The sequence below is a fragment of the Mobula hypostoma genome, chromosome 8, assembly GCF_963921235.1.
Source record: "Mobula hypostoma chromosome 8, sMobHyp1.1, whole genome shotgun sequence".
In the NCBI taxonomy this organism is placed as follows: domain Eukaryota; kingdom Metazoa; phylum Chordata; class Chondrichthyes; order Myliobatiformes; family Myliobatidae; genus Mobula; species Mobula hypostoma.
Window position 1 is genome coordinate 141,215,361 of NC_086104.1, and position 27,580 is coordinate 141,242,940.

A 27,580-nucleotide genomic window follows, 5' to 3' on the forward strand; every position below is an offset into this window, starting at 1 on the left:
CTACAAGGTAGGCACAGCCACGTAGGCAGGAGCCTTGCGTCAAACCTTGGGAAACTAGGACCAGAATCCTTTCCTTCAGTCAATAAAGGCGTTTGGTTTGTAAAGAACAGTTACACCAGCTAGTGACTCTCATGCACCCCCTAGTGGCTGATCAATGAACAGAACTGGCAGTGGGCTGATAATGTGAATGTGGCTGTAGAGTTAATAGTCTATACATCTATTCTCAGGGTTGTGTTATTGTAGTAATATCGGAAACAAACATGAGTCCATTTGACATCACGGCTACAGAAGCCATCGTCGATTAACAAAACCAATAAATAAACAGTGAATTAAGTTAATAAAAGGGAAAATGGCACCCAAACTTCTGCTCAGAGGCAAATCCTTCCCAAAAATCACTGCTACTACTAGATGTGCTTCCAGAGGTGATAATGAGGGAAATATGATAAAAGAGTTCAAGAAGATAGGCACATGAATGTGTAGAGAATGGAGGGATATGGACATTGTGTAGGCTGAAGGGATTAATTTAGTTAGTCAGTTAATTACTAGTTTAATTAGTTTTGCACAACATTGTAGACCAAAGCACCTATTCCATTGCTGTACTATTGTATGTTCCATCAGTTACATTTGTTACAATTCCTTCTCCTGGCTGTCTTGAACACATTTTATCTCATTCTTGGAAGGCCGTATAAACTGTTCAGACAATTGGCAGGCAAGGTTTTCTTAAGCTAATTTATATAATTCATTGAAGAAATCTTGCTAAAACTGCTTAGAAGTTGAATGATAAGCATCCCAGTTATATTATGGCAGTAATGAACGATATGCCAATAATAAAGAAGGATGCATATAAACACAATTAGCTGTTCTTGCAGCCAGCTAATTACAGGCTCGCAAATCTCTACTGTAATAATCTTTCCATGGACCAATGCCAGCTTGGACTGAATCTGCCACACCGCCCCAACATCGTTTCAATAAATCCTTCAAAGCCTTCATGGCACTGGAATTGCAGAACGTGAAATGCATAGGATACTGGATCTGTAGAAAACTTCCTTCAATATATGAGATTTGGTGTACAGTACACGGCCTTATACTAAATGATCACGGCTGTTTAATTTGGAACTACATGTGAATGCACTTTGGAATAAACATTGTGAAAAAACCACCAAAAGAGGCAATGGACCAATTAATGCAAAGGAGAAAACGGTCTTTATTTCAGTGACCTTCGAAACAGTGGATAGTTTAAACTCTTCTTGGGCTTCCAGCCAGGTGCAGGTATCGATTCTAACAGACGTTTCGTTAACGAACTCTGCCATCTTCATTAGGGATGATGCCTTATCCCCGATGAAGATGGCAGAGTTTGTCATCCAAACGTCAGTTATAATTGACACCTCTACCTGGCTGGAAACCCTAGAGTTTATTCGTCATATATGCCGGGAAACACTAGATCTTTTTTCAGTGGATAGTTTGCTGGCCACAGTTTCCAGTAACACTGTTGGAGGAGATGTTTGGGAACAGGAAGCATTGAGGTAAGAGTTAACAGAAGAGTGAAATGCGAGGAATCCACGTGTTGAGTTGTGCCTAGATGTCTCCACTTGTGTGTATGCCTGTTAATGCTTGCTCTAATCCCAGACTCAAACCTTGTCCTGTTAAGTGTTAGCTAGTGTGCAATAGTCAACCAGTGTCAAAAGAAGCCACAGGTAAGAAACATCCATTCCTCAGTACAAATCATGATGGATAGCCCCAGCAACAGCAGGGTCTGGGGAACGCAGACACTTTGACATTGACACCACCACCCCAAACCATGATGACGAGACAGCCACCACAAAGAGCAAGGAGATGACCCCATTCCCTTCTGGAATCACAAACCAGACAAGGATGCTGTCCTTGCGGATTGAGCTCCGCCATGAAGTAAAAGCAGATCTCGCACCTCAGCAAGTCCTTAAGAGCTGGTGAATGCTTCATGACACTGCATCTCATTCTGAGGTGGAACCAAGAGGCCAAGGGCATCAGCCTAATACACCCCAACCATGGAAACTATGAATGTGATGCACAGAATAATTACGCCAGTTGCATAGGAAGATAAATCTCTTGGGCAATTTCAATGCAAATGTCTAATAGACACAACTACAAGGCATGACGCAGTAAGGAGAAAGTAGAGAAGGCTAACTTCAGAGTCCTACTTTCAGGGATGGCAAAGTAATGTAGCTGTTAGTGCCATCGCTTTACAGCGCCAGTGATCCCTGATCAGGGTTCAATTTCCGCTGTTGTCCGTAAGGAGTTTGTATGTTCCCCTGCGGCTGCAAGGATTTCCTCCTACATTCCCAAGGCTTGCGGGTTAGGGCTAGGGAGGTCTGGGAATGCAGTGCTGCCACAGGAAGCGTAGCAACACTTGCAGGCTAACCCCCAGCACAATCGCCAGACTGTATTTGTTGTTGATGCAAAAAACAATTGTATGTTTTGATGTACATATGACAAATTAAAGATAATCTTTTTACCATTCTTTAACCTACACCTGACAAAGAGCTTGAAGTACAGTCTCGTCATAAACAAAAACCTGCTTCAGGCAGCTTCACGGCCACACCTTCGGTCCAGACACCAACAGTGTATGTAAGCAAGAGAGAATGCAAGGATGCCCACACCACCCACACTGTGACAGGTACTGATGAAGATGGACTCAGCAAGGAGATCCAGGAGGTAAGAAACTGCATACACTTAATGGTCTTGCACTGAAAATTCCAACAGGTTTCCCAAAGAAATAGTTACAACGGCACCTGAAGAACACGTTGAGGTCCTGCCTGATGGAAGACCCAGAACCTGGTGGTGGAAAGACCATTGGTCGTCCGGTAGCTTGCTGAGAACCATAACGTACAGGGAGCGGTGGGTGTGCAGAAAATGCTGCCTGGGGTGATGTGACAGAGATAGATACATTAGGGACAGTTAAGTGACTCTTAGGTAGGCAAATAGATGAAAAGAAATGGACGGGTATGTGGAAGGAAAGGGTAAGATTGATTTTAGAGAAGGTTAGAAGATTAAAAGACACACTACAGCACGGTGAAGATGAAAGATAAAGAGGAGCAACACCTCTTCCAAGTATTCACCTGAAATAGATACACACATAACTTTGTACAAAGATGCCTAAGAGGTCAACAATGTACCAACCAAGAAGCGATCAAACGGGTGGTCCTTCCATACATTTGAAGTATCTTGGAAATGACATCCTGCCTGCTCTAAGAACACAGAATTTAGGTCGCACATAAAGCAGCAACAGCACTGAGGAGAGTACGCTGCAGACCTAAAAAACAAACCAAGCTATTTGGACACGACCATTGTGGTCTACAAAATCCAGTGCAGGGACTGCAGCAAATGTTACATCGGCCAAGCAGGGAGAAAGCTATCCTCAAGGATCCATGAGCATCAACGGGCGGTCAAGCAGCATGACCAACGCTCCTAGTCTACCCATGAAGATCGAGAGAGGCACAAATTCGACTGGGCATCAGTGAAAGTCACGGCGCAAGCAAACACACGGCATGCAAGAGAATTCCCAGATGCGTGGTCCGCAAACAATTCTATAAGCAGGCATGTAGACCTTGATCCCATTTATAAGCCAATGTGGGCAAAATTCCGGACCACACACAGAGTTTGCCACACAACCAAGCAACGACAAGACCCCATCCCTACGTCACAACTGAATTTGTGTAATGATGACCAATCAACTGATTGATAAGTATATAAAAGCCAAACACTGGGAGGACACACAAGTGAACAGCGCACTGATGATGTCTCCTCGTATGGTGATGAAACGTTTGCAAAGGGATTGTCAAGATTGGAGAACAATTCAATCCAACCATCAAATACGCGAGCGACACATTTTCAGAGTTAGTTCCAAGGTAGGTTACCTCATAGAGCTGTTAAAGATTGGTTGGTATGACATCATGGGCATCACTGAGTTGAGCCTGAAAGAAGATCATAGTTAGGAGCTTAACATCCAAGGACACACATTATATCCAAAGGACAGGCAGGTAGGCAGAGTGGGTGGGGTATCTCTGTTGGTAAAAACTGAAATGAAATCCTTAGATAGAGGGGACGTAGGTTCAGAAGATGTAGAATCCTTGTGGGTAGTTAAGAAACTGCAAAGGCAAAAAGACCCTGGTAAGAGTCATATACAGGCCTTCGAGCAGTGGTCAGGATGTGGGCTACAAATTACAACGGGAGTCAGAAAACACATGTCAAAAGGGCAATGTTATGACAGTCGTGGGGGATTTCAATATATAGGTAGATTGGGGAAATCAGGTTGGATCCAAGAGAAAGAACTTGTAGAATACCTATGAGATGGCTTTTGAGAGCAGCTTGTGGTTGAGCCCACTAAGGAAAAGGCTATTTGGGATTGGGAGTTGTGTAATGAACCAGATTTGATTAGGGAGCTTAAGGTAAAGGAACCCTTAGGAGGCAGTGACCATAATATGACAGATTTCATCCTGCAGTTTGAGAAGGAGAAGCTAATGTCAGGTGTATTATAATGGAGTAAAGATGTTTAAAGAGGCATGAGAGAGTGTGTGGGACAGAAGTGAGTGCTTCTATCTCTTATGGTCGCCTCACCTTCGACAAGAAATTGAAATGGCTGAACAACAGGGCCTTGGGAACAACTGATATCCTTGAACAAGCTCTAAAACTTGACAGAAAGCAGATACGTAATCCCGATCTCTATTCCCATGTCTGGGAAAAGCAAGGATGTACCAGGAGATTATAGAAAGGCCATCAACATCAATGTCTTCAGGAAAGGAGACAAATCCGGTTGACTTTCCCTGGAAACTCCTCCACTAAATCATTGCAGAGGTCCTCCTCGATGGCCTTGCCTAGTGGCTGAAGAGTTGCTCTCCCAATTACGCCAAGGATTCTATCCACCTGTTGATATGATGATCATCAGTAAGGAGGCTGCATCCTCTCCTGCTGCTGACTAGGCAGCATTTAATTGTTTGCTCAGGTTTCATTGCTTTACCAGCAGTGAAGGCAAAATGTACTACTGGAGTGTCAGGTCTGCCGAGACTCGGGCAGATGCCAAATGCTGTGCTTCACACTGACCGAGAGAGATTAAACCCAGGTTACATCTGCGGAGGAGGTTTCATACCGATCCGAAATGACAATTAACATTTCCAAATCAATGTGCTTTTAAAGCAAATGTCGATGAGACGACTTAAAGGCAGACGGAGAGCTTGACAGCAACAGAAGTGGATCTACAGTTGAAGACGCAGGAGATGCGGGGGGGGGTGATGGTTTAGTGTGAACTGGGCACATTAATTAAGTTCTCTCAATCAGACGGGGACCCCCATGGGAAATGGGACCATTTAGATGTTATCAACACTTAATTAAAATGTTTCAGGAGAATCACAAATTTGCATAGTCATCACCCTTGCTGGCTCTTTGAAAGAAAAGCTGTCCTTTTATTGGTAAATCTGTGACTTTCTCATTCTCGGCATCTGACTGACTACCTATCACAATTAATTCTGGATTGAGTGTTCACTTTTCCGTTGTGACTGTTACTGAACCCTTAGTGGAAACATTTCACTCCATCTCTTCTCTAGACTTTATATCAATAAATATGTATCTTTACATTCTGATCAGTTCACCAGGAGGAACATCAATGCTGTTCACTTGAAAATCCGTTGGACTGATCACTCTGCGTGGAGAGAGAACAACAAAAAGCTTTTCACTGTCATTTGGTGCATTTGAAAATAATAATTCAATTCTACACTCTACGTGACACTGTACACAATACATCAGAGATACCATTTCTTAGATGAAACATAGGGAAGTTCGTGTGGCAACCAGAGCAATATTCATCCTTCAATTAATATCACAGGCTGAGTACTTATTGCCATTTAATGAACAGTCATTAGAGCTTCTACAAGTGGTTTAGACATCTAGCTTTCTCAATATAAACCAATTGAACAAGGGCAACCCATTCCCTCATACTTGAGATTTTATGACAGTCCAGTAGTGTCTTTTTAAATTCGCGATCATTTTAATTAATCAAATGCATGTCCCCAGACTGTTGATTCCAGTCCTTGATTACTTGCCAATGAACAGAACTTCCAAGTTTCAATACCATCTCAAGTGTTTTAATAGCTTACAGGGAACAAAAGATGAAGGTGATGATAGCAGAAAGTTTTGACATCCCATCCTACTCCATTGCTTGGTGTAACGCAACTGTTTGACTTGTTGCCCCAAGTGTATCCTGAAAAATAAAAAAAAATAATAAATTAACACTGCAGTATACATCCTAAATTCCCACTGTCTGTAGTAGGGAAAATAAGTTAATGTGCCTGAAAGGACACAAACATGAATATTGCATGTATTTGTACCCAATACACAAGATACATTTTAATACTGTACCAGATTTGATGTGGATGCACAGTTGTGTAACAGTTTACAGCACCAACGATCAGAGTTCAAATCTCGTTTTTCATTGATTCAAAAACACTTGGAAATGTCTACAGCTGTAGTGTGGAGAACATTCCAACTGGCTGCATCACTGTCTGGTATGGGGTGGGGGGGAAGTGGGGCTATTGCACAGGATTGAAGTAAGCTGTCGAGAGTTGTAAACTTACTCAGCTCCATAATGGGCACTGGTTTCCATATCCAGGACATCTTCAAGGAGCAATGTCTCAAAAAGGTGGCGTCCCTTCATTAAGGACCCACACACCCAGGTCAGGCCTTGTTCTCATTGCTGCCATCAGGAGGGAGGTACAGGAGCCTGAAGGCACACATTCAACGCTTCAAAAACAGCTTCTTCCCTTCTGCCATCCGATTCTGAATGGACATTGAACCCATGAACACTACCTCTATTTTTTTTTAATTTGTGTTTTTTGCACTTCTTATTTAACTACTATATATGTGTCAAGATGATTGTTGTGATGCACCTAGTGTGGTAGTGTAGTAGGCAGTGCTTGTCACTCTCACTTTCAGCTTCCACCGTTGGTGAGCAGTCTTGCGAGGAGAACTGAATGTGTAAGTCTCTCCCTGCCAGTAACAGCAAGCCTCACGTAGCGCCTCCTCGCTGGCGACACACGGAAACTGAACTCCTTTCGGACTCAGGCTGAACTACAGAGGACGGGGAGGAGGTCTGGCCCCTGCACACGTAGCACGCAGGCCCACCGGTGTGTGGACACGCCCTGGTGCTCGTGAACCAGATCCCCAGCTGTGGGTAAATAGCCCCACTGCCTCAGGAGAGACAAAGGCTACGGGAGTAAACCCAGACAGCACATCCGGAATGGAGCCCCTGAGGCAGCTGGACATCACTGAACATCGTTCCGGCAGCCTCTGCAGTCAAGCTGGTGCCAAACATATTGCTTCTTAAGCTTTCCTTTAGACTTTGAACTTTGAATATAAACTGTGTGGGGTCCAATTCCCTTGTACATTCCAAAGTGGTACATTTTAGGGTTAGTAAGTTACAGGCATGCTACGCTGGCAGTGGAAGCGAGCCAGCACTGGTGGGCTGACGCCCACACATTCTCGGAGCATGTTGGTTGTTGATGCACATTTTACTGTATGTTTTGATGTACTTCTGACAATTGTGACAAATAAAGTTAAGCTTTTATCTTTTCAATCTCTTGCAACCTTGCAGTGCTATTTGCTCCCTCACCACCCGGGTCATGCCCTCTTCTCATTACTACACCCGCGAGGAGGTACAGAAGCTCGAAAATGCACCCTTAATTTTTCAGAAAGAGCTTCTTCCCTCCCCCCACCGAATCTCCTTGCTATTCCTCTTTTACATTATTCACTTTTTACTGTAACCTATTGTGTTGGTGCATAGCCAAGTGATTAAGGCGTTCATCTAGTGATTTGAAGGTCGTGAGTTCGAGCCTTGGCTGAGGCAGCGCGTGTGTCCTTGAGCAAGGCACTTAACCACACATTGCTCTGCGACGACACTGGTGCCAAACTGTATGGGTCCTAATGCCCTTCCCTTGGACAACATCGGTGGCGTGAAGAGGGGAGACTTGCAGCATGGGCAACTGCTGGTCTTCCATACAACCTTGCCCAGGCTTGCGCCCTGGAAACCTTCCAAGGTGCAAATCCATGGTCTCATGAGACTAACAGATGCCTATACATTGTAATTAATTTACGTTTTGCACCATACTGCCATAAAACAAATTTCATGACATATGTCAACAATAATAAACCAGATTCTTAATCTGAAAGATGGGGCTCGTCAGCCATGGCTGGCAGCTCATCCAGGAGAAAGAAAACTCTGATCTCAAACCTTGGCTTTTGCGGCTATACCCACTCATGCAGAAGGCCTCAGGAGTAAACCCCCAAGAAAAAATCTGGAGCTGGAGTCCCTCAGGCAGTCCTACATTGAGTTCATTACTGACTGGCAGCTCCTGCAATACTGCTGGTGCCAAACTATATCTGTCTCTGCCATTCCTTTGGGTTCATCAGATTTATGGGGGTGGGGGGAGAAAGCTTGCCACATGGGCAACAGCTTGCTCTCCATGTTGTACTGGCCTGGCTTGCCTACCTAGATAGCTAGCACACATCGCCCTTGGTCGACTCCGACCAACGGAGGCCTCCAATCTTTGACCCTGTACAGAATCCTTGTGTTTATTCTCCCAGTTATGGCTTGGTTGTTCCCCTAACTTCCATGTCAGAATGTTCACATTCCAGACGCTTGAACCACAATAATTTATATTAACACTTGGTGCAGTCCTGCAGGAAATACTATTTGAAACATCTGCTATTTCAGATGGATGTAAAAGATCCCCCTGGCATATTCTGAGGAATAATGATGTTACACCAACTGTCCTGGCTAATATTTTTTTTCTCCTTACTCGCTTCCCCTGCGATTACGATGCTGTAAGTGTTGTAAGCTTGGCTGCCATGTTCCCTGCATCCTAACATCCACAACCAGCACTTTGTTAGCATGTTATTGGGTGGAAAACCTTTAGTGAGGGTCTTAAGTGTAGACAGCTAGTACTCAGGTTTCTACTCACTGACTCTACGACCAGTAACCAAGAGCCTATTGGGCCGCGTGGGCACGTGGCCAAGTGGTTAAGGCATTCGACGAGCGATCTGAAGGTCGTGAGTTCGAGTCCCAGCCAAGGCAGCATGTTGTGTCCTTGAGCAAGGCACTTAACCACACATTGCTCTGCGACGACACTGGTGCCAAGCTGTATCAGCCCTTGTCCTTCCCTTGGACAACATCATGCAGCATGGGCAACTGCCGGTCTTCCATACAACCTTGTCCAGGCCTGCGCCCTGGACAGTGAAGACTTTCCAGGTGCAGATCTATGGTCTTGCAAGACTAACAGATGCCTTAATTGGGCCAAGGAATTGATAATTCTGGACTACTATCTTACAGTAGCAGTATTGTAATCTTAATCAAGGATTTTTAAAAAAATTGTCCATTTACAACAGAAACTCAGTGACTCAGTAATAGCTTCCTCTCTGTCATCAGATTTCTGAACAGTCCATGCCCTTTTGTGCATTATTTATTTTGCAATTTATAATAATTTGTTGTTTTGCACTGTTCCGATTTCTGCAAATGAATTTCAAGTCATAAGAGAGTGATAACGAACCTGATTCAGATCTTGAGTCATCTCTATAGTGGCTACAGTCAAGTTAAGCCGAATGTCTGGGTGCGCATTGTCTCTACCTGCTCCTGCCTCACTGAACTCGGGTCTGTATACCTCAACTCCATCTATTCCCTTTGGTTCAGTCCATTCCCACCTACATCCACAACACTTCACATGCTCTTGATCTCCTCAACAATTTTCAATTCACTGGTCCTGACCGCCTTACTTTCAACATGGATGTCTAGTCCTCATACACTTCTACCCTCCTCCTTTCCCAACAAAAGACTCAGCTAGTTCCCCTCCACCACCACCCTCCTCTGCCTGGAGGAACTAGTCCTCACCCTCAGCAATTTCTCCTTTGGCTCCTCCCACTTTCTTCAAACTCAAGGGAAAGCCGTGGGCACCTGCATGGGCTCCAGCTATGCCTCCCTTTCTGTTGGCTACATGTAAAAGTCCATGTGCAAGCCTTCCCTGGTAATGCTCCCCAACTCTTCCTGTGCTACATTAATGACTGCACTGATGCTGTTTCATGCACCCATAAGATCATGAGACATTGGAGCAGAATTAGGCCACCTGGCCCATCAAGTTTGCTCCGCCATTCAATCATGGTTGATCCTCTTTTCCCTCCTCCTCAACCCCAGTTCCCGGCCTTCTTCCTGTAACCTTTGATGCCATGTTCAATCAAGAACCTATCAAACTCTGTCTTTAACACACCCAACGACCCGGCCTCACAGCTGCAGATGGCAACAAATTCCATAAATTCACCACCTTCCGGCTAAAAAAATTTCTCCACATCTCTGTTTTGAAAGGGCACCCCCTCTATCCTGAGGCTGTGCCCTCTTGTCCTAGACTCTCCCACCATGGAAAACATCCCTTCCACATCTACTCTGTCTAGGCTTTTCAACATTTGAAAGGTTTCAATGAGATCCCACTCATCCTTCTGAATTCCAGCGTGTATAGACCCACACGTTCTTTATATAATAACCCTTTCATTCCTGGAATCATCCTTGTGAACCTCCTCTGCACCCTCTCCAATGCCAGTACATCTTTTCTAAGATGAGGGGCCCAAAACTGTTCACAATACTCAAGGTGAGGCCTCACCAGTGCCTTATAAAGCCTCAGCATCACAACCTTGCTCTTGTATTCTAGACCACTTGAAATGAATGCTAACATGGCATTTGCCTTCCTCACCACCGACTCGACCTGGAAGTTAACCTTCAGGGTGTTCAGCACAAGGATGCCCAAGTCCCTCTGTATCTCAGATTTTTGGATTTTTCCCCACTTAGAAAAAAGTCTGCGCATTTATTTCTACTATCAAAATGCATGACCATGCATTTTCCAACATTGTATTTCATTTGCCACTTTCTTGCCCATTCTCCTAATCTGTCTAAGTCCTTCTGCATCCTACCTGTTTCCTCAACACTACCTGCCCCTCCACCAATCTTCGTTATCATCTGCAAACCTGGCAACAAAGCCACCAATTCCATCACTTAAGTCATTTATATACAGCATAAAAAGAAGTGACCCCAACACCAAACCCTACGGAAAACCACTAGTCACTGGCCGCCAACCAGAAAAGGATCCTTTTATTCCCACTCACCACCTCCTACCAATCAGCCAATGCTCTAACCATGTTAGTAACTTTCCTGTAATACCAAGGCCTCAACTTGGTAAGCAGCCTCATGTGTGGCACCTTGTCAAAGGCCTTCTGAAAGTCCAACTATACAACATCCACTGCATCCCCTTTATCTATCCTACTTGTAATCGCCTGAAAAAATTCCAACAGGTTCATCAGGCAGGATTTTCCCTGAAGGAAACCATACTGACTTTGTACTATCTTGTACTGTGTCACCAAGTACTCCATCACCTCATCCTTAACAATTGACTCTAATATCTTCCCAATCACTGAGGTCAGGCTAACTGGTCTATAATTTCCTTTCTGCTGCCTTCCTCCTTTCTTAAAAGAATGGAGTGACATTTGCAATTTTTCAGTCCTCTGGCACCATGCCAGAGTCCAATAATTTTTGAAAGATCATTTCTAATGCCTCCACAATCTCTAACGCTACCTCTGTCAGAACCCTAGGGTGCAGTTCCTCTGGTCTGGGTGGCTTATGTACCTTTAGGTCTTTCAGCTTTTTGAGCACCTTCTCTTTTGTAACAGTAACAGGCGACGGGCCCAGATGGCGTCCCAGGACGGGTTCTCCAGGCCTGTGCAAGCGAGCTAGCTGGAGTGTTTGCTGACATCTTCAACTGCTCCTTGCTTCAGTCTAAGATCCCCTCGTGTTTTAAGAAGGCAACGATAATCCCGGTGCCGAAGAAGAGCAAGGTGGCATGCCTGAATGACTATCGACCTGTGGCTCTGACATCAATTGCTATGAAGTGCTTCGAGAGATTGGTTATGGCACACATCAACCACAGCCTACCGGTCAACCTCGACGCTTTGCAATTCCCCTACCGGAGCAACAGGTCAATGGCAGATGCCATCTCTCTGGCCCTACATTCCTCCTTAGAACACCTGGAGAATAAAGACGCATACGTAAGGCTCCTTTTCATTGACTACAGCTCTGCCTTTAATACCATCATTCCAAATGAATTGATTCCTAAGCTCCAGAACCTGGGCCTCAGATCTGCAGCTGGATCTTCAACTTCCTCACAGACAGGCTGTAAAAATAGGGGACAAGCTCTCCCCTACAACCACTCTGAGCACCAGTGCCCCACAACGCTGTGTATTCAGCCCCCTGCTGTACTCACTGTACACCCATGATTGTGTAGCCAAGTTTCCATCAAACTCAATATATAAGTTTGCTGATGACACAACAATTGTAGGCCGTATCTCGGCTAATGATGAGTTTGAGTACAGAGAGGAAATTAAGAAATTAAGAAGCATGGCGCGAAGACAATAACCTATCCCTCAACGTCCGCAAGACGAAGGAATTGGTTGTTGACTTCAGAAGGAGTAGCGGACCACACGACCCAATTTACATCGGTGGTGCGCAAGTGGAACAGGTCAAAAGCTTTAAGTTCCTCGGGGTCAATATCACAAATGACCTGACTTGGTCCAACCAAGCAAAGTCCACTGCCAAGAAGGCCCACCAGCACCTTTACTTCCCGAGAAAACTAAAGAAATTTGGCCTGTCCCCTAAAACCCTCATAATTTTTATAGGTGCACCTTAGAAAGCATTCTTCTAGGGTGCATCACAACCTGGTATGGAAGTTGTCCTGTCCAAGACCGAAAGAAGCTGCAGGAGATCATGAACACGGCGCAGCACATCACACAAACCAATCTTCCGTCCTTGGACTCACTTTACACCTCACGCTGTCGGAGCAGTGCTGCCAGGATAATCAAGGACACGACCCACCCAGCCAACACACTTTTCGTCCCTCTTCCCTCCGGGAGAAGGTTCAGGAGCTTGAAGACTTGTACGGCCAGATTTGGGAACAGCTTCTTTCCAACTGTGATAAGACTGCGGAACGGATCCTGACCCGGATCTCGGCCGTACCCTCCAAATATCCGGACCTGCCTCTCAGTTTTTTTTTGCACTAACTTACTTCCCATTTTTCTATTTTCTATTTATGATTTATAATTTAATTTTTTAATATTTACTAATTTTAACTATTTTTAATATTTAATATTTGTAATCCAGGGAGTGAGAAGCGCAGAATCAAATATCGCTGTGATGATTGTACGTTCTAGTACCAATTGTTTGGCGACAATAAAGTATAAAGTAACTGCACCCACTTCTCTCCCTTCACAACCTACATCAGGCATACTGCTTGTGTCTCCCACAGTGAAGACTGATGCAAAATACTCAATTTAGTTCATCAGCCATCTCCTTGTCCCCCATTATTATTTCTCCTGCCTCATTTTCTAGCCACTTTGATATTATTTGCTAGCTTGCTTTCATATTTCATCTTTTCCCTTCTAATGATTTTTTTAGTTGCTCTCAGTAGGTTTTTAAAAACTTCCCAATCCTCTGTCTTCCTACTAATTTTTGCTTTGTTCTATGCCCCTTTTTTTGCTTTTACAATAGCTTTGACTTCCCTTGTCAGCCATGGCTGTACTATTTTACCATCTGAGTATTCCTTCATTATTAGAATACACATGTCCTGCACCTTCCTCATTTTCCCAGAAACACCACCATTGCTGCTCTGCTGACATCCCTGCCAGCAGCTCCTTCCAACTTACTTTGGACAACTCCTCTCTCATACCTCTGTAATTTCCCTTACCCCACTAAAATACTGCTACATCAGACTTTACTTTCTCCCTATCAAATTTCAAGTTGAACACAATCATATTGTGATCACTGGTTCCTAAGGGTCCATTTACCTTAAGCTCCCTAATCACCTCTGGTTCATTACATAACAACCAATCCAGTATAATTGATCCCCTGGTAGGCTCAACAACTAACTGCTCTAAAAAGCCATCTCATAGACATTCAACAAACTCACTCGCTTGAGATCCATTACCCTGATTTTCCCTATCGATCTGCTAATTAAAATCTCCCATGAACACCATAACATTGCCTTTTTGACTCACCTTTTCTATATCCTGTTATAATCTGTGGTCCACCTCCCAGCCACTGTTGGGAGGCCTGTATGTAACTGCCATCAATAATGAGATCATCAATTTCATCACTTTGCCTCCAACTTCCACCCTGCCCTTAAATTCACTCGGTCTATTTCTGACACCTCTTTCCCCTTTCTCGATCTCTCAGTCTCCATCTCTGGAGACAAACTGTCTACCGACATCTTTTATAAACCTGTGGATTCCAACGGCTATCTTCTCTATACCTCTTCCCACCCATTTCCTGTAAAAATGCCATTCCCTTTTCTCAGTTCCTTCTTCACCACTGCATCTGTTCCCAGGATGAAGCTTTCCTTTCCAGGACGCCAGAGGTGTTCTCCTTCTTCGAAGAATGAGGTATCACTTCCTCCACCATTGATGCTGCCTTCACCTGTATTGCCTCCATTTCCCAGACATCCACGAAATCTTCCTGCCACCTTAACAGTGTTAGAGTCTCCACCTCTTGTCTTCACCTATCACCCCATGAGCCTCCACAACCAACACAACTTCCATCATCTTCAACAGGATCCTACTACCAAGCACATCTTTACTCCCTCCCCCCAACCCACTTTCCACAGGGATTGGCCCCTCTGAGATTCCCTTGTCCATTCGTCCGACACCCGCTAATCTCCCTCCTGGCACTTATCCCTGCAAGTGACAAGTGACAAAATTACTGACTTGCCCATTCGCCTCCTGCATTCAGGGCCCCAAACAGTCCTTCCAGTTGAGGCAAAACTTCCACCTGCAAATCTATCAGTCTCATCTTTTGTGTCTGGTGCTCCCAATACGGCCTCCTCTACATTAGTGAGGCCTGTCTTAGATTGGAGGACTGCTTTGTCAAGCAGCTCCGCTGCATCTGCTAAAATCGGAATTTCCCAGTGGCTAACCATTTTAACTACTATCACCATTTCCATTTCAACATGTTGGTCCATAGCGTCCTCTTTTGCCATGATGAGGCTACTCTCAGGATGAAGGGGCAACACCTCCTATTCCATCTGTGTAGTCTACAACTTAATGGTATAAACATTGACTTCTCCTTGCAGTAATTATTTCCCTCTCCCCATTCCCTCTTCTTCTTTCCCACTCTAGCCTCTTACCTCTTCTCCTCACGCACCTCTCGCCTTTCCCTGGGTTCCCTCCTCTTACCCCTTCTCCCATGGCCCACTCTTCTCTCCTATCAGATTCCTCCTTCTCCAGCCTTTTACCTTTCCCACCCATCTGGCTTCACCTATCACCTTCCAGTTAGTTTTCCTTCCCCTCCCCCTACCCACCTTTTTCACTCCGGCGTCTTCTCCCTTCCTTTCCAGTCTTGAAAAAGGGTCTCAAAACGTGGACTATTTATTCATTTCTACAGCTGCTACCTGACCTGCTGAGTTACTCCGGTATGCCGTGTACGTTGCTTGCATTATCTTTGCCTATGATAAAAGGCAGAAGTGTGCATACTTCCCGCTGTTACTGAAAGGGAATCCTAGTTCGATAGATGATCAACAGTGCTTTTGCGGCCAAGGTAAACATCCACAAACTCACCTGGAGGTCAGGGACCGGCTAATTTGCCGCAACTTCACTGCCGCCATCTTTCATAAAGGCAGCCCAGGTCCTTCTTTAAAGCTGACTACCGAAAGCTCCCACAGTTATTGTTCCTAATTTATCAGGAATGTAGTCATAATGATCTCCTTAACTTTCCAAAATTTCTTGAGAATTTAAAATTAGCGATTTTTAGAAGGTTTGTTTTCTTTTTTATGTAATTATTTGCCGGCAAAGCAAGGGACGCAAAGATCCACTCCGCAAATAGAGTGGTTTCCAGTGACGCATTTACATACTGGACGGGAAAAAAGACCTCGAAGAAAATAGGTTCAGATATGCTGAGTCCTGGAAACGGAAATTGCTGAAATATTCAAGTCAGGAAGTGCCCGCGCAGACGGGACCAGTGTTATTGATTCTGACTAGAAATCTCATGCCAGAGTAGCACATACAAAATGCTGGAGGAACTAATCAGTTCAGGCAGTATCTATGGAAATGAATAAACAGTCAAACGTTTCGGGCCGAGACCCTCCAGCGGGACCCACTTTCGGCCCGAAATTGCAATTGTTTATTCACTTCTATAGATGCTGCCTGGCCTGCGGAGTTCCTCCAGCATTGTTTTGTGTGCTGCTCTCGATTTACTGCATCTTTTGTGTTTAAAACTCGAGAGAACAAAGTTTTAACTGAAGATTCAGAAATGGAAAACTTTCAAGTATAAGGGCAAATGAGCGAAGATACAGTATGACCCTGGACAATTCTTCCACTGCTTGTTCTCAGCCAGAGCTGGATAAAGAGTCATAGAGAAGTACAGCACAGAAACACGTCCTCGGCCCATCTGGTCGATGCCAAAACCATTTAAGCTGCCTATTTCCATCAACCTGCACCAAAACCATAGTCCTCCACACCCCACCATCCATGTACTTTTCTAAACTTCTCTTAAATGTTGAAATGAAGCTTGCGTACACCACTTGTGCTGGCAGCTCATTCCACACTCTCATGGCCCTCTGAGTAAGGAAGTTTCCCCTCATGTTCCCCTTAAACTTCTCGCCTTTCACCCTTAACCCATGGGCTCTGGTTGAAGTCCCACCCAACCTCAGTGGAAAAAGCATTTACTCTATCTATGCCCCTCATAACTTTGTATACCTCTATCAATTCTCCTCTCTATAATTTACGTTCTAAAGAATACAGTCCTAAACTATTCAATCTTTCCTTATAACTCAGTTCTTCCAGATGCAGCAATATCCTTGTAAATTTTCTCTGTACTCTTTCAACCCTGTCTAGATCTTTCCTGTAGGTAGGTGACCAAAACTGCACACAATACTCCAAATGCTGGTTTAAGATAACACTGGTGAACCTCAGCAACCTCTTGCTGGTGGCGAATGAAACAAGGACAGCAACTAAATATTTTGTTAATCACTTTTTTTCTTGGCAAACAGTCATTGCAGGTTATAGTCTGTAACTTCCCTTTGGACTTGGAAGCAATTCGATGTGCAGAACCGAGGCAATGAGAGGTGGCAGGTCCGTTGCTGAGAGCTTGGCTGAGCTTGAAAGGTCAGGCACAGGCCGAGCCAATGCCAGGGGGCCCCAGAACATATCGACACAACTGAACACAATGTTCGGACGGAGGGTTACAGGCCAAATCGAGGTGTTGAAGTCTGGCGTATCCAAGCAGCAGGACCTGTTGTTCAGATGGAGATTTGAGCACCAGGCCAGATTGAAGAGGTCAGATTGTCGGGGGTCCAAGGGAAGATACGGACCGGTTCAGACTGCTGCTCCACAACATTCACTCAGCTCTGTGCTGAGCTATGGGATTCTCTTTGTGGACTTCAGTTCAGAAACTTCCTTTGCCGCAGTTACTGTTTGCTTGATGTTTTTTTTTCATTGCATATTAGGTATTCAACAGTCTTTTTTAAATGGGTTATTTTATTTTTTTACTTTATTATGGGCAAGATGTGGTTTTTATTCTCTGCACATTTGGTGTTCGACAATCTATATATATATAGTAGTTTTTGGAGTGTCTTTGATTCATGGCTGCCTGTTAAGAGACAAATCTCAAAGTTGGATAATGTATACATATATTCTTTGATAATAAATGTACTTTGAAATTAGGCTTCATCAACATATTATACAACTTCAACATAACATCCCATCTCCTGTACTCAATAAATTGATTTATGAAGGTCAATGTGCCAAAAAGCTTTCTTTATGGCCCTATCTACCTGTGGTACCACTTTCAATAAATTATGGATCTGTATTCTCAGTGCCCTATCCCATTCCTCAGTGCCCTGCCATTCACCATGTAAGACCTACACTGGTTGGTCCTACTGGAGTGCAAAATCTCACACTTGTCTGCATTAAATTGCATCTGCCATTTTTTAGCCCATTTTTCCAGCTGATGCAGATCTCTATGCAAGCCATGGTAGCCTTCCTCACCGTCCACTACATCCCCAGTCTTGGTGTCATCCGCAAATTTGCTGATATAGTTAACCATATCATCCAGATCATTGATATAGATGACAGAAAGGAGACAGCTCCAATCCCTGTAAAACACCACTACTGGCTCCCAGTCAGAAAGGCAACATTCTACTACCACTCTATTGCTTCTACCACAAAGCCAATGTCTCATCCAATTTAGTACTTCATCCTGAATGTCGAGCGACTGAACCTTCTTGTCCAGCCTCCCACAGAACCTTGTCAAATGCCTTGCTAAAGTCCATATAGGCAACACCCACTGCCTTGCTTTCATCCACTTTCCTGGTAACCTACTTGAAAGATTAGATAGACATGACCTACCATGCACAAACTCATGCTGATAATCCTTAATCAGTTCATGTCTATCAAAATACTTATACATCCAGTCCCTTAGAATACCTTCCAATGACTTTCCCACAACTGATGTCAGACTCGCCAGCCTATAATTTCCTGGTTTATGTTTAGAGCCTAGAAATGTTCATGTGTTTTCTTTCCGATTTAATCCTTCTCTCAACTGCACATTGATTTAACCATTTCCCTTACTCAACTAGACTCGAAATTGAGGTTAGAATGTTTACTATAAACACACAGATTACAAGAAGCAATTTGCGAATCATGACGAATTTTATTTGGCCCTCCATTGATCAGGGTTGTTAACCATAGATATTATGTCCTAGCTGTCTACACAAACCAGGGCAGTATGATTTGGAGAGCCCAGGCTCCTCCTTTCCAGACAGCTGATGAATTCAAAGGAACGGCAGATATGGATACGGTCTGGGACCAGTAGCATCACAGGAGTTGCCAGTCAGCTTTGAACTCAACATAGAACAGCCTTGGGCACTCCAGCTCTGCAATTTTCCACGGGGTTTACTCCCGAAACCTTCCCCCATGAGTGGGTATATTGAATTGAATTGAATTGACTTTATTTCTTACACCCTTTATATACATGAGTAAAAATCTTTATGTTACGTCTCCATCTACATGTGCCATGTGCAGTCATAGGAATTTATAGTAATTTATTATAAATAGAACAGTCAATGTCATATAGAGTACACTCAAATCAGCGTGAGTTAATCAGTCTGATGGCCTGGTGGAAGAAGTTGTCCGGGAGCCTATTGGTCCTGGCTTTTATGCTGCGGTACAGTTACCCAGATGGTAGCAGCTGGAATAGATTGTGGTTGGGATGACTTGGGTTCCCAATGATCCTACAGGCCCTTTTTACACACCTATCCTTGTAAATGTCTTGAATCATGGGAAATTCACAACTACAGATGCGCTGGGGTGTCCACACCACTCTCTGCAGAGTCCTGTGATTGAGGGAGGTACAGTTCCCATACCAGGCAGTGATGCAGCCAGTCAGGATGCTCTCAATTGTACCCCTGTAGAAAGTTCTTAGGATTTGGGGGCCTGTACCAAACTTCCTCAACTGTCTGAGGTGAAAGAGGCGCTGTTGTGCCTTTTTCACCACACAGCTGGTGTGTACAGACCACGTGAGGTCCTCGGTGATGTGGATGCCGGGGAACTTGAAGCTGTTTACCCTCTCAACTCCAGATCCATTGATGTCAATAGGGGTTAGCCCATCTCCATTCCTCCTGTAATCCACAACCAGCTCCTTTCTTTTTGCGACATTGAGGAAGAGGTTGTTTTCTTGACCCTACTGTGTCAGAGAGATGACTTCTTCCCTGTAGGCCGCCTCATTATTGTTTGAGATTAGGCCAATCAATGTAGTGTCATCAGCAAATTTAATCAGCAGATTGGAGTTGTGGATGGCGACACAGTCATGGGTATACAGGGAATAAAGGAGGGGACTCAGTACGCAGCCCTGAGGGGCTCCTGTATTGAGAGTCGGAGGGGTGGAGGTGAGGGAGCCCACTCTTACAACCTGCTGGTGATCTGACAGTAAGTCCAGGATCCAGCTGCACAAGGCAGGGTCAAGGCCGAGGTCTCTGAGCTTCCTGTCGAGCCTGGATGGAACTATGGTGTTGAATGCTGAACTGTAGTTCAAGAACAGCATTCTCACATAAACATCCTTCTTCTCCAGGTGTGTAAGGACAGTATGTAGAGCAGTGGCTATTGCGTCATCTGTCGATCGGTTGTGTCGGTAGGTGAATTGTAGGGGGTCCAGTTTGGGTGGTAGCAAGCTGCAGATGTAATCCTTGACCAGCCTCTCAAAGCATTTGCTTATTAGTCGCAAGGCAGCAGAGATTAGGTTCGAGTGGAAGCTTTTCCTTCTCCTAGATGAGTTCCCAACCATGACTGACAAGCCATCTGCCTGAAGCAACTAGTTTTTAAGGTGCCAATAACCCACCTTTACCCTTTCTCCTGTCAGTTCCACCAGGCTTAGTAGCTAAGCTATACGTGAAGGCCAGGAGCTGGTTGTCAGAGGCTATTTGAGATGCTCGCCAGCCATTACTCCCCCATTATTTCCCACTCCAGGGTACCTTAAGCATCCAGTGACCAATTACAATCCCTTAACTGAAGATACACAATCCATAGCAACATTTCAATTGGCATTTCTCCCTTTGGCCAAGGATTGTTTTTAAGGGCCCTTAATAACATTCATCCCTCTGTAATCAGTTATCTCTATCCCAGAGCTACAATAGATTTCCTGGTGACAAAAGAGACTGCAGATGGTGGAATCTGGATTCCATCTCCTAAAGATTATTTTATAAAGAGCCTATATTCATGGCCACTACCAATGTCCTCCAGCACGTTGAAGAAATGCATTTTCTCTTTCACTTGCTCGCTTTCTCCAAACCAAAACCAAAAGGGGGCAATCAGGTATTGAAAGGCCTACATAGAGTAAACGTGGAGAAGATGTTTTCTATAGTGGGGGAGTCTAGGACCAGTGGGCATAGTTTAAGAATAGAAGGACATACCTGTAGGACAGAGATGAAAAGGAATTTCCTTAGCCAGAGGATGGTGAGCCTGTGGACGTCATTGTCACAGGCAGCTATGGAGGCCAGGTCTACAAGAACATTTAAAGCGGAGATTGATGGGTTCTTGATTAGTAAGGGTGTCAAAGGTCACAGGCAGAAGGCAGGAGAATGGGATTGAGAGGAATAATAAATCAGCCATGTTCGAATAGTGGAGCAGACTGAATGGCCTATTTTTACAGCTCCTATGTCTTATGGTCTGAAAATTTTTTGCAATATAATTTTATTTTCTTCACTTTATAACAGACCACATTGACCGTGCTTGAGGTAGTCGCTTATTGACAGAAACCGATGAAAATAAGAGAAATGGCTTTTCTGCGTACTTGTTCAGTTTGCGAGTTTCATCTTAAATTCCAGTTTTCTGGGATTCTTATTGTATACCCTCTTTATTCTCGTTTTTGCTCATTGGCCTTCTATTTTGTCCCACCAACATATTCTTGTTAACTTCAAAAAGAATCAAATAAATTGGTCGGAATTGTTGTCTTTTACACATTGGTTGTTTGTCCATCTTTGTTCATGGTACAGAGTTTCATTGATTCAGTTGTGTTTCTTCATATTTACTGTGCATGCCTGCAAGAAAAAGAATCTGAAGGGTGACATATACATTATGTACTTTGATATTAAATTTACTTTGAACTTGAGTCTTTTGGAAGTACTTTGAACTTTGAAAGAGTCTCCCTGAACAACACTACATTATCTTTGACTAATCTCTGCCTTTTCAAGTGCAGATTAATCCTGCCCTTCAGAACATTTTCCAAAAACTTCTCTGCCAATGACGTTAGATTCAAAGGCCTGTAATTATCAGGCTTGTCGAAGGTTCCCTTGTTTAAAAGAGTATCACATTTATTGTGCTTCAGTCATCTAGTACCTCACTTGTTACCAGCAAAGATTTAAGAATTTGTCATGGCCCTAATAATATAATATTGTCTCTTGAACCTCATAGCAGCCGGGGATACACTTTATCGCCCATCAGGGAATTTTACCCGCCTGATAGTATGTAACTCCTTTTTAATGCTAACATGCTCTAAAATTTCACCAACCACATCATAAATTCTCCATTTGCAATATTCCTCTCCTTACTTAATATGCATAAGTGCATCCCCTGGCTCCATGCACCACCGATTGCTATCATTTCCATGGTTGACTTCTTGCCCTTAACAAAGTGCTTTTAGATTTTCCTTAAACTTGTCTGCCAGTAATAATTTATGCCGCCTCTTTGCTCTCCTTACTTCCTCACACTTAATTAAAAAAAGCATCCCCTTGCACTCTATTTACTCCCAAAGAGCTTTCAATTCCCAATACCTGCCATTTGCTTTCTTGCTTTTCATCCAGCCCTTGATATCCCTCAACATCTGGGGTTCCTTGAAACTGCTGTAAATACCTTTCACCTTTAAGATTGCAGCCTATGGATTTTTAACTTTGCAGGTCTCATAAATGAGCTGATTGCCTTCACTAGGTGGCGGGTTGGGGATACATCTCTACCAAAGGAAGTGGGTGGGAATTGTGGCTGGCATGGACTGTTTGGGCTGAAGAGCCTGTACTGGTGCTCCCCTATGTAACTACCTAACCTATGCAATCAATGCAGTTTTGTTTTTCCATATCTTATCTCAGCCAGAGTTAATTATGTACAGAACAGCATGGGAAGGTCTTTCCTATGTATAACCCAGACGACATGTTAAAAAAAACGTCTTCTCCACTTACAACCACTTGAAGAATTTAAATTGCTTTAAGGATGTGACAAAGAGAATATCAAAACTAAAATGCCAACATAACACTAACAGTGCTCATGGATAAAAGGACAAACAGACATGGTTAGGCATGGGAAAATGCTATGGTGTGTGTACAGAAACTTCTCATGGTAACACACAGATGCTTTTAACCAGTCAATATTAAGATCCATTAAGACATTCAGTGAGGAGACATCTCTTCAAATTATACCTCAGGAATTATGATTATACCCTAAGGTATATGAAGGAGCTGACTCAACTACTTCAGTATGCCAGCTGAAAGATGCTTAAGTGTACAGCACTGTGACACCAGAATGACAATGTGATGAAATATCCAAGACACTTGAACCCACAGCTTCAACTCAGAGACAACTGTAATCAAGGGAACATGGATGAGATGTCACACATGAATTATCGATGAGCTAATGCATTTCAGGAAAGGCTCCAGTTGTCCTGCAGTTCACAGAAGGTATTATTTATTCAAGAAGGGAACCAGGGATAATCCTGTAAACTATTGACCAGTGAGTCTCACATCAGTGGTAGGAAAGCTACCGGAGAAAATCCTTAGGGATAGGATTTATGAGCCTCTGTAGACGTGAACTTCCCCCTATTCAGGACATTTACAAAGAGTGGTGTATAAAAAGGGCCTGAAGGATCACTGGGGACCTGAGTCACCCCAACCACAAACTGTACCAGCTACCACCATCTGGGAAATGGTTTTATTTTAGGCATCCGTTAATCTTGCGAGACCATGGATCTGCGCCTGGAAAGTCTTCACTCTCCAGGGCGCAGGCCTGGGCAAAGTTGTATGGAAGACCAGCAGTTGCTCATGCTGCAAGTCTCCCCTCTCCATGACACCAATGTTGTCCAAGGGAAGGGCATTAGGACCCATACAGCTTGGCACCAGTGTTGTCACAGAGCAATGTGTGATTAAGTGACTTGTTCAAGAACACAACACGTTGCCTCGGCTGGGGCTCCAACTCACGACCTTCAGGTCACTAGTCCAATGCCTTAACCACTTGGCCACTTTCCCACCTGGGAAATGGTACCGCAGCATAAAAGCCAGCACCAACAGGCTCTGGGACAGCCTCTTCCACCAGGCCATCAGACTGATTAATTCATGCAATTGTATTTCTATGTTATATTGACTGTCCTGTTGTACATACTATTTATTATAAATTACTGTAAATTGCGCATTGCACATTTAGATGGAAACGTAACGTAAAGATTTTTACTCCTCATGTATATGAAGGATGTAAATAATAAAGCCAATTCAATTCAACAATGGCCTAATTAGGGAGAGGCAGTATGGCTTTGTGCAGAGCAAGTCATGGTGATGAAGGTGATTGATGAAGGTTGAGCTATGGATGTTATCTACATGGATTTTAGTAAGGTATTTGACAAGGCCCCTCATAGGAGGTTCATGCAGAAGATTAAGATTAATGGGATCAATGGTGAATTGGTTGTTTGGATTCAGAACTGGGTTACCCATAGAAGACAGAGGACAGTTGTCTAAGGGATTTATTCTGGATGGAGATCTGTGATTAGTGGTGTTCAGCAGGGATCTTGACCAGGCCATCTGCCATTGTGCTGTAAATAAATGACATGGCTGAAAATGTTGTTGGGTGGGTTAGTAAGTTTGCAAAGGATACAATGATTGGTGGTGCTGAGGATAGCCTAGATGAATGGCAAAGAATACAGCGGGATATGGAGCGGTTGCAGATGTGGGCGGAGAAGTGACAGATGGAGCTTAACCCAGCCAAATGAGTAGTGATGCACCTTGGTGGACTGCTAAGGGAAAGACCCTTAACAGTGTTGATGGGCAGAGGGATCTTGAGGTCCAAGTTCATAGCTTCCTGGAAGTGGCTACACAAGAAGGCATATGGCGAGCTCGCCTTTATTAGTCAAAGCACTGAGTTTAAAACCTGATGGCACGAACGTTGACTTCTCTAACTTCCGCTAACGCCCCACCTCCCCCTCGTACCCCATCCATTATTTATATACACACATTCTTTCTCTCACTCTCCTTTTTCTCCCTCTGTTCCTCTGACTATACCCCTTGCCCATCCCCTGGGTTTCCCCCCTCCCCTTTTTCCTTCTCCTTGGGCCTCCTGTCCCATGAACCTCTCATATCCCTTTTGCCAATCAACTGTCCAGCTCTTGGCTCCATCCCTCCCCCTCCTGTCTTCTCCTATCATTTTGGATCTCCCCCTCCCCTTTTCAAATCTCTTACTAGCTCTTCCTTCAGTTAGTCCTGATGAAGGGTCTCGGCCCGAAACGTCGACTGTACCTCTTCCTAGAGATGCTGCCTGGCCTGCTGTGTTCACCAGCAACTTTGATGTGTTGTTCACTGAGTTTAAAAGTCTGGTTGTATCGTATCTTTATTTGTTGTCTGCTTTCAATCTTATTTTTTAAATTGTATTTTATTTAGAGGTACAGCGCAAAACATGTCCTTCTTAATCCAACGAGCCACACTGCCCAGCAACCCACTAGCCTAATCACAGGACAGTTTACAATAACCAATTATCCTACAAACTAACTAATTGGCATGTCTTTGGAGTGTGGATGGAAACCGGAGCACCTAGAGGAAGCCCACATATTCATGAGCAGAACGTACATGCAGTACCAAAATTGAACTCCAAACGCTAACTCTAATAGCGTCACGTTGTCCGCTGCGCCAGCCTGACAGCCCAAAATGCCGGATAAGGTAAACACAGATGCTGGAAAACCAGATCAACAAGACAAACTGCTGGGGGAACTCAGCACGTCAAGCAGCGTCCATGGAAAGGAATAAAGAACCGACGTTTTGGGCCGAGACCCTTTATCAGGACTTCCTGCCTGACCTGCTGTGTTCCTCCAGCATTTTGTGTCTGTTACTCTGGATTTCCAGCATCTGCAGAAACTCTTGTGTTCATGATTTGCTACCTTTTCCAAACTTGTTCAAAAACAAAGAGACCTGCAGGTCCATGAGCCTCTTTTACACTTAGTTCATTGTCGGCATGAGCAGCTTGAGCATCCCGAATTTCATTAGTCCACTACTGTTGGCCAAATGTTGACCAGACTGGGAGCCACTTCCTAAATTTCTCTCCTTTGTTTCCTTAACTCCTGACTCTTCAACTAAGTATTGGACACATATCTTACTACATTACATGCATCAGTAAAATATTTGTCAGTGAATTCTCCAGTGATTTGGAATGGTTTACTGTGTTATATGTATGGTAGATTTATACACTGCCAGTGGTACAAGGTTTCTAAGCAATTTTTAACACAGAAACAATATTCAAAAAACTGCGGTGAAATAGTTTCCGAAGAGCTAACCTTCCACCTGTATTCAGGAGACACAAGAGACCCTGCAGATGTTGTAAATCCAGAGTAACACACACACACAACATGCTGAAGGAACTCGGGTGGTCAGGCAGCATCTATGAAAAGGAATAGGGGGGAGAAACCAGGATAATGTGTTGGGGGGGGAGGGGAAGGAATATAAGCAAGCAGTTGACAGGTGTAGCAAGTGGGGAGGAAGATAGTTGATGGGGGAGGGGGATGAGATAAGATACTGGGAGGTGATAGGTTGAAGAAGGGCTGAAGGGGTAATCTGATAGGAGAATGGACCGATGGAAGAAAGGGAAGGAGGAGGGGTACCAGAGGTAGTTGATAGGCAGGTGAGGAGAAGGGTAAGAGAGGATCCAGAATGGGGAATGCAAAAAAAAAGTGGGGAGAAATGACCAGAAACTGGAGAAATCGATGTTCATGGCTACCAAAATGGAACATGAAATGTTGCTCTTCAACCTGAGAGTGGTCTCATTGAGGCAGAAGGGAAGACCATGGACTGACATGTCAGAATGGGAATGGGGAGTGGAATAAGAATGGTGGGCCAACAGAAAGTCCTGCCTATTGTGGATGGAGTGAAGGTGCTTGACAGAACAGTCCCCCAATCTATGTTGGGTCTCATGGTAGCAAGTTTATCCACTGATGCCAGTCTTCCATCAGTATGTACACTCATACATCAGTGTGTACACATCACAAGAAATCTATAAAATATTCATATAAGGCATATTATGAGGAACAGAAAAGCACAAGCTCTATTGCAGGACAGAGAGTGGACATGCTGATGCCCGTGAAAATTACACTCTGTGAACACTTTATCAGGAACACCTGCTTGTTAATGCAAATATCTAATCAGCCAATTATGTGGCAGCAACTCAATGCATAAATGCACGCAAACATGGACAAGAGGTTCATTTGTTGTTCAGCTCAAACATCAGAATGAGGAAGAAATGTGATCTAAGTGACTTTGACTGTAGAATGCTTATTGGTGCCAGATAGGGTGGTTTGAGTATCTCAAAAACTGTTGATCTTCTGGGATTTTCACATACAACAGTCCATAGAGTTTATAGAGAATGGTGTGAAAAACAAAAACAAAAACACCCAGTGAGTGGTAGTTTTATGGTGAAAACGCCTTGTTAATGACCGAGGTGAGAGGAGAATAGTCAGACAGTTCAAGCTGACAGGAAGGCGACAGTGGTGTGCAGCAGAACATCTCTGGCTACGCAACAATTCAACCCTTGAAGCAGATCATCAGCATACACTCAGTGGCTACATTATTAGATACAGGAGGTACCCAATAAAGTGACCACTCAGTGTAATTTCATGGGAAACAACCTGAGTGAGAAGAGATAGGGAAGCACAAACTTTAAAGACGCTCCTCACAGACCTTGTTTATGTTGGCATAAAATCGAAGAAATTTTCACTGTAATCATAAATAAAAGCCATTCAGACTACATTGTCAACAAG

General features: G+C 44.0%; 1 protein-coding gene across 2 annotated transcripts in view; it reads right to left on the reverse strand.

Annotated features, from left to right (window-relative positions):
- nfu1 (NFU1 iron-sulfur cluster scaffold homolog (S. cerevisiae)) overlaps positions 1-15,790 on the reverse strand; it is a 38,732-nt gene extending 22,942 nt beyond the window's left edge. The window contains exons 1-2 of one of the 2 annotated variants that reach the window (XM_063055311.1): positions 15,658-15,790; positions 6,126-6,229 (exon numbers count right to left, since the gene is read on the reverse strand). In XM_063055311.1, coding sequence (XP_062911381.1) covers positions 6,126-6,229; positions 15,658-15,704 — 151 coding nt within the window. In that variant the 5' untranslated portion in view covers positions 15,705-15,790. Of the gene's footprint in view, positions 1-6,125; positions 6,230-15,401; positions 15,424-15,657 lie in introns of those variants that run through there. The other variant, XM_063055312.1, reaches the window with a different exon arrangement.
- Between the last annotated feature and the right edge of the window lie 11,790 nt (positions 15,791-27,580).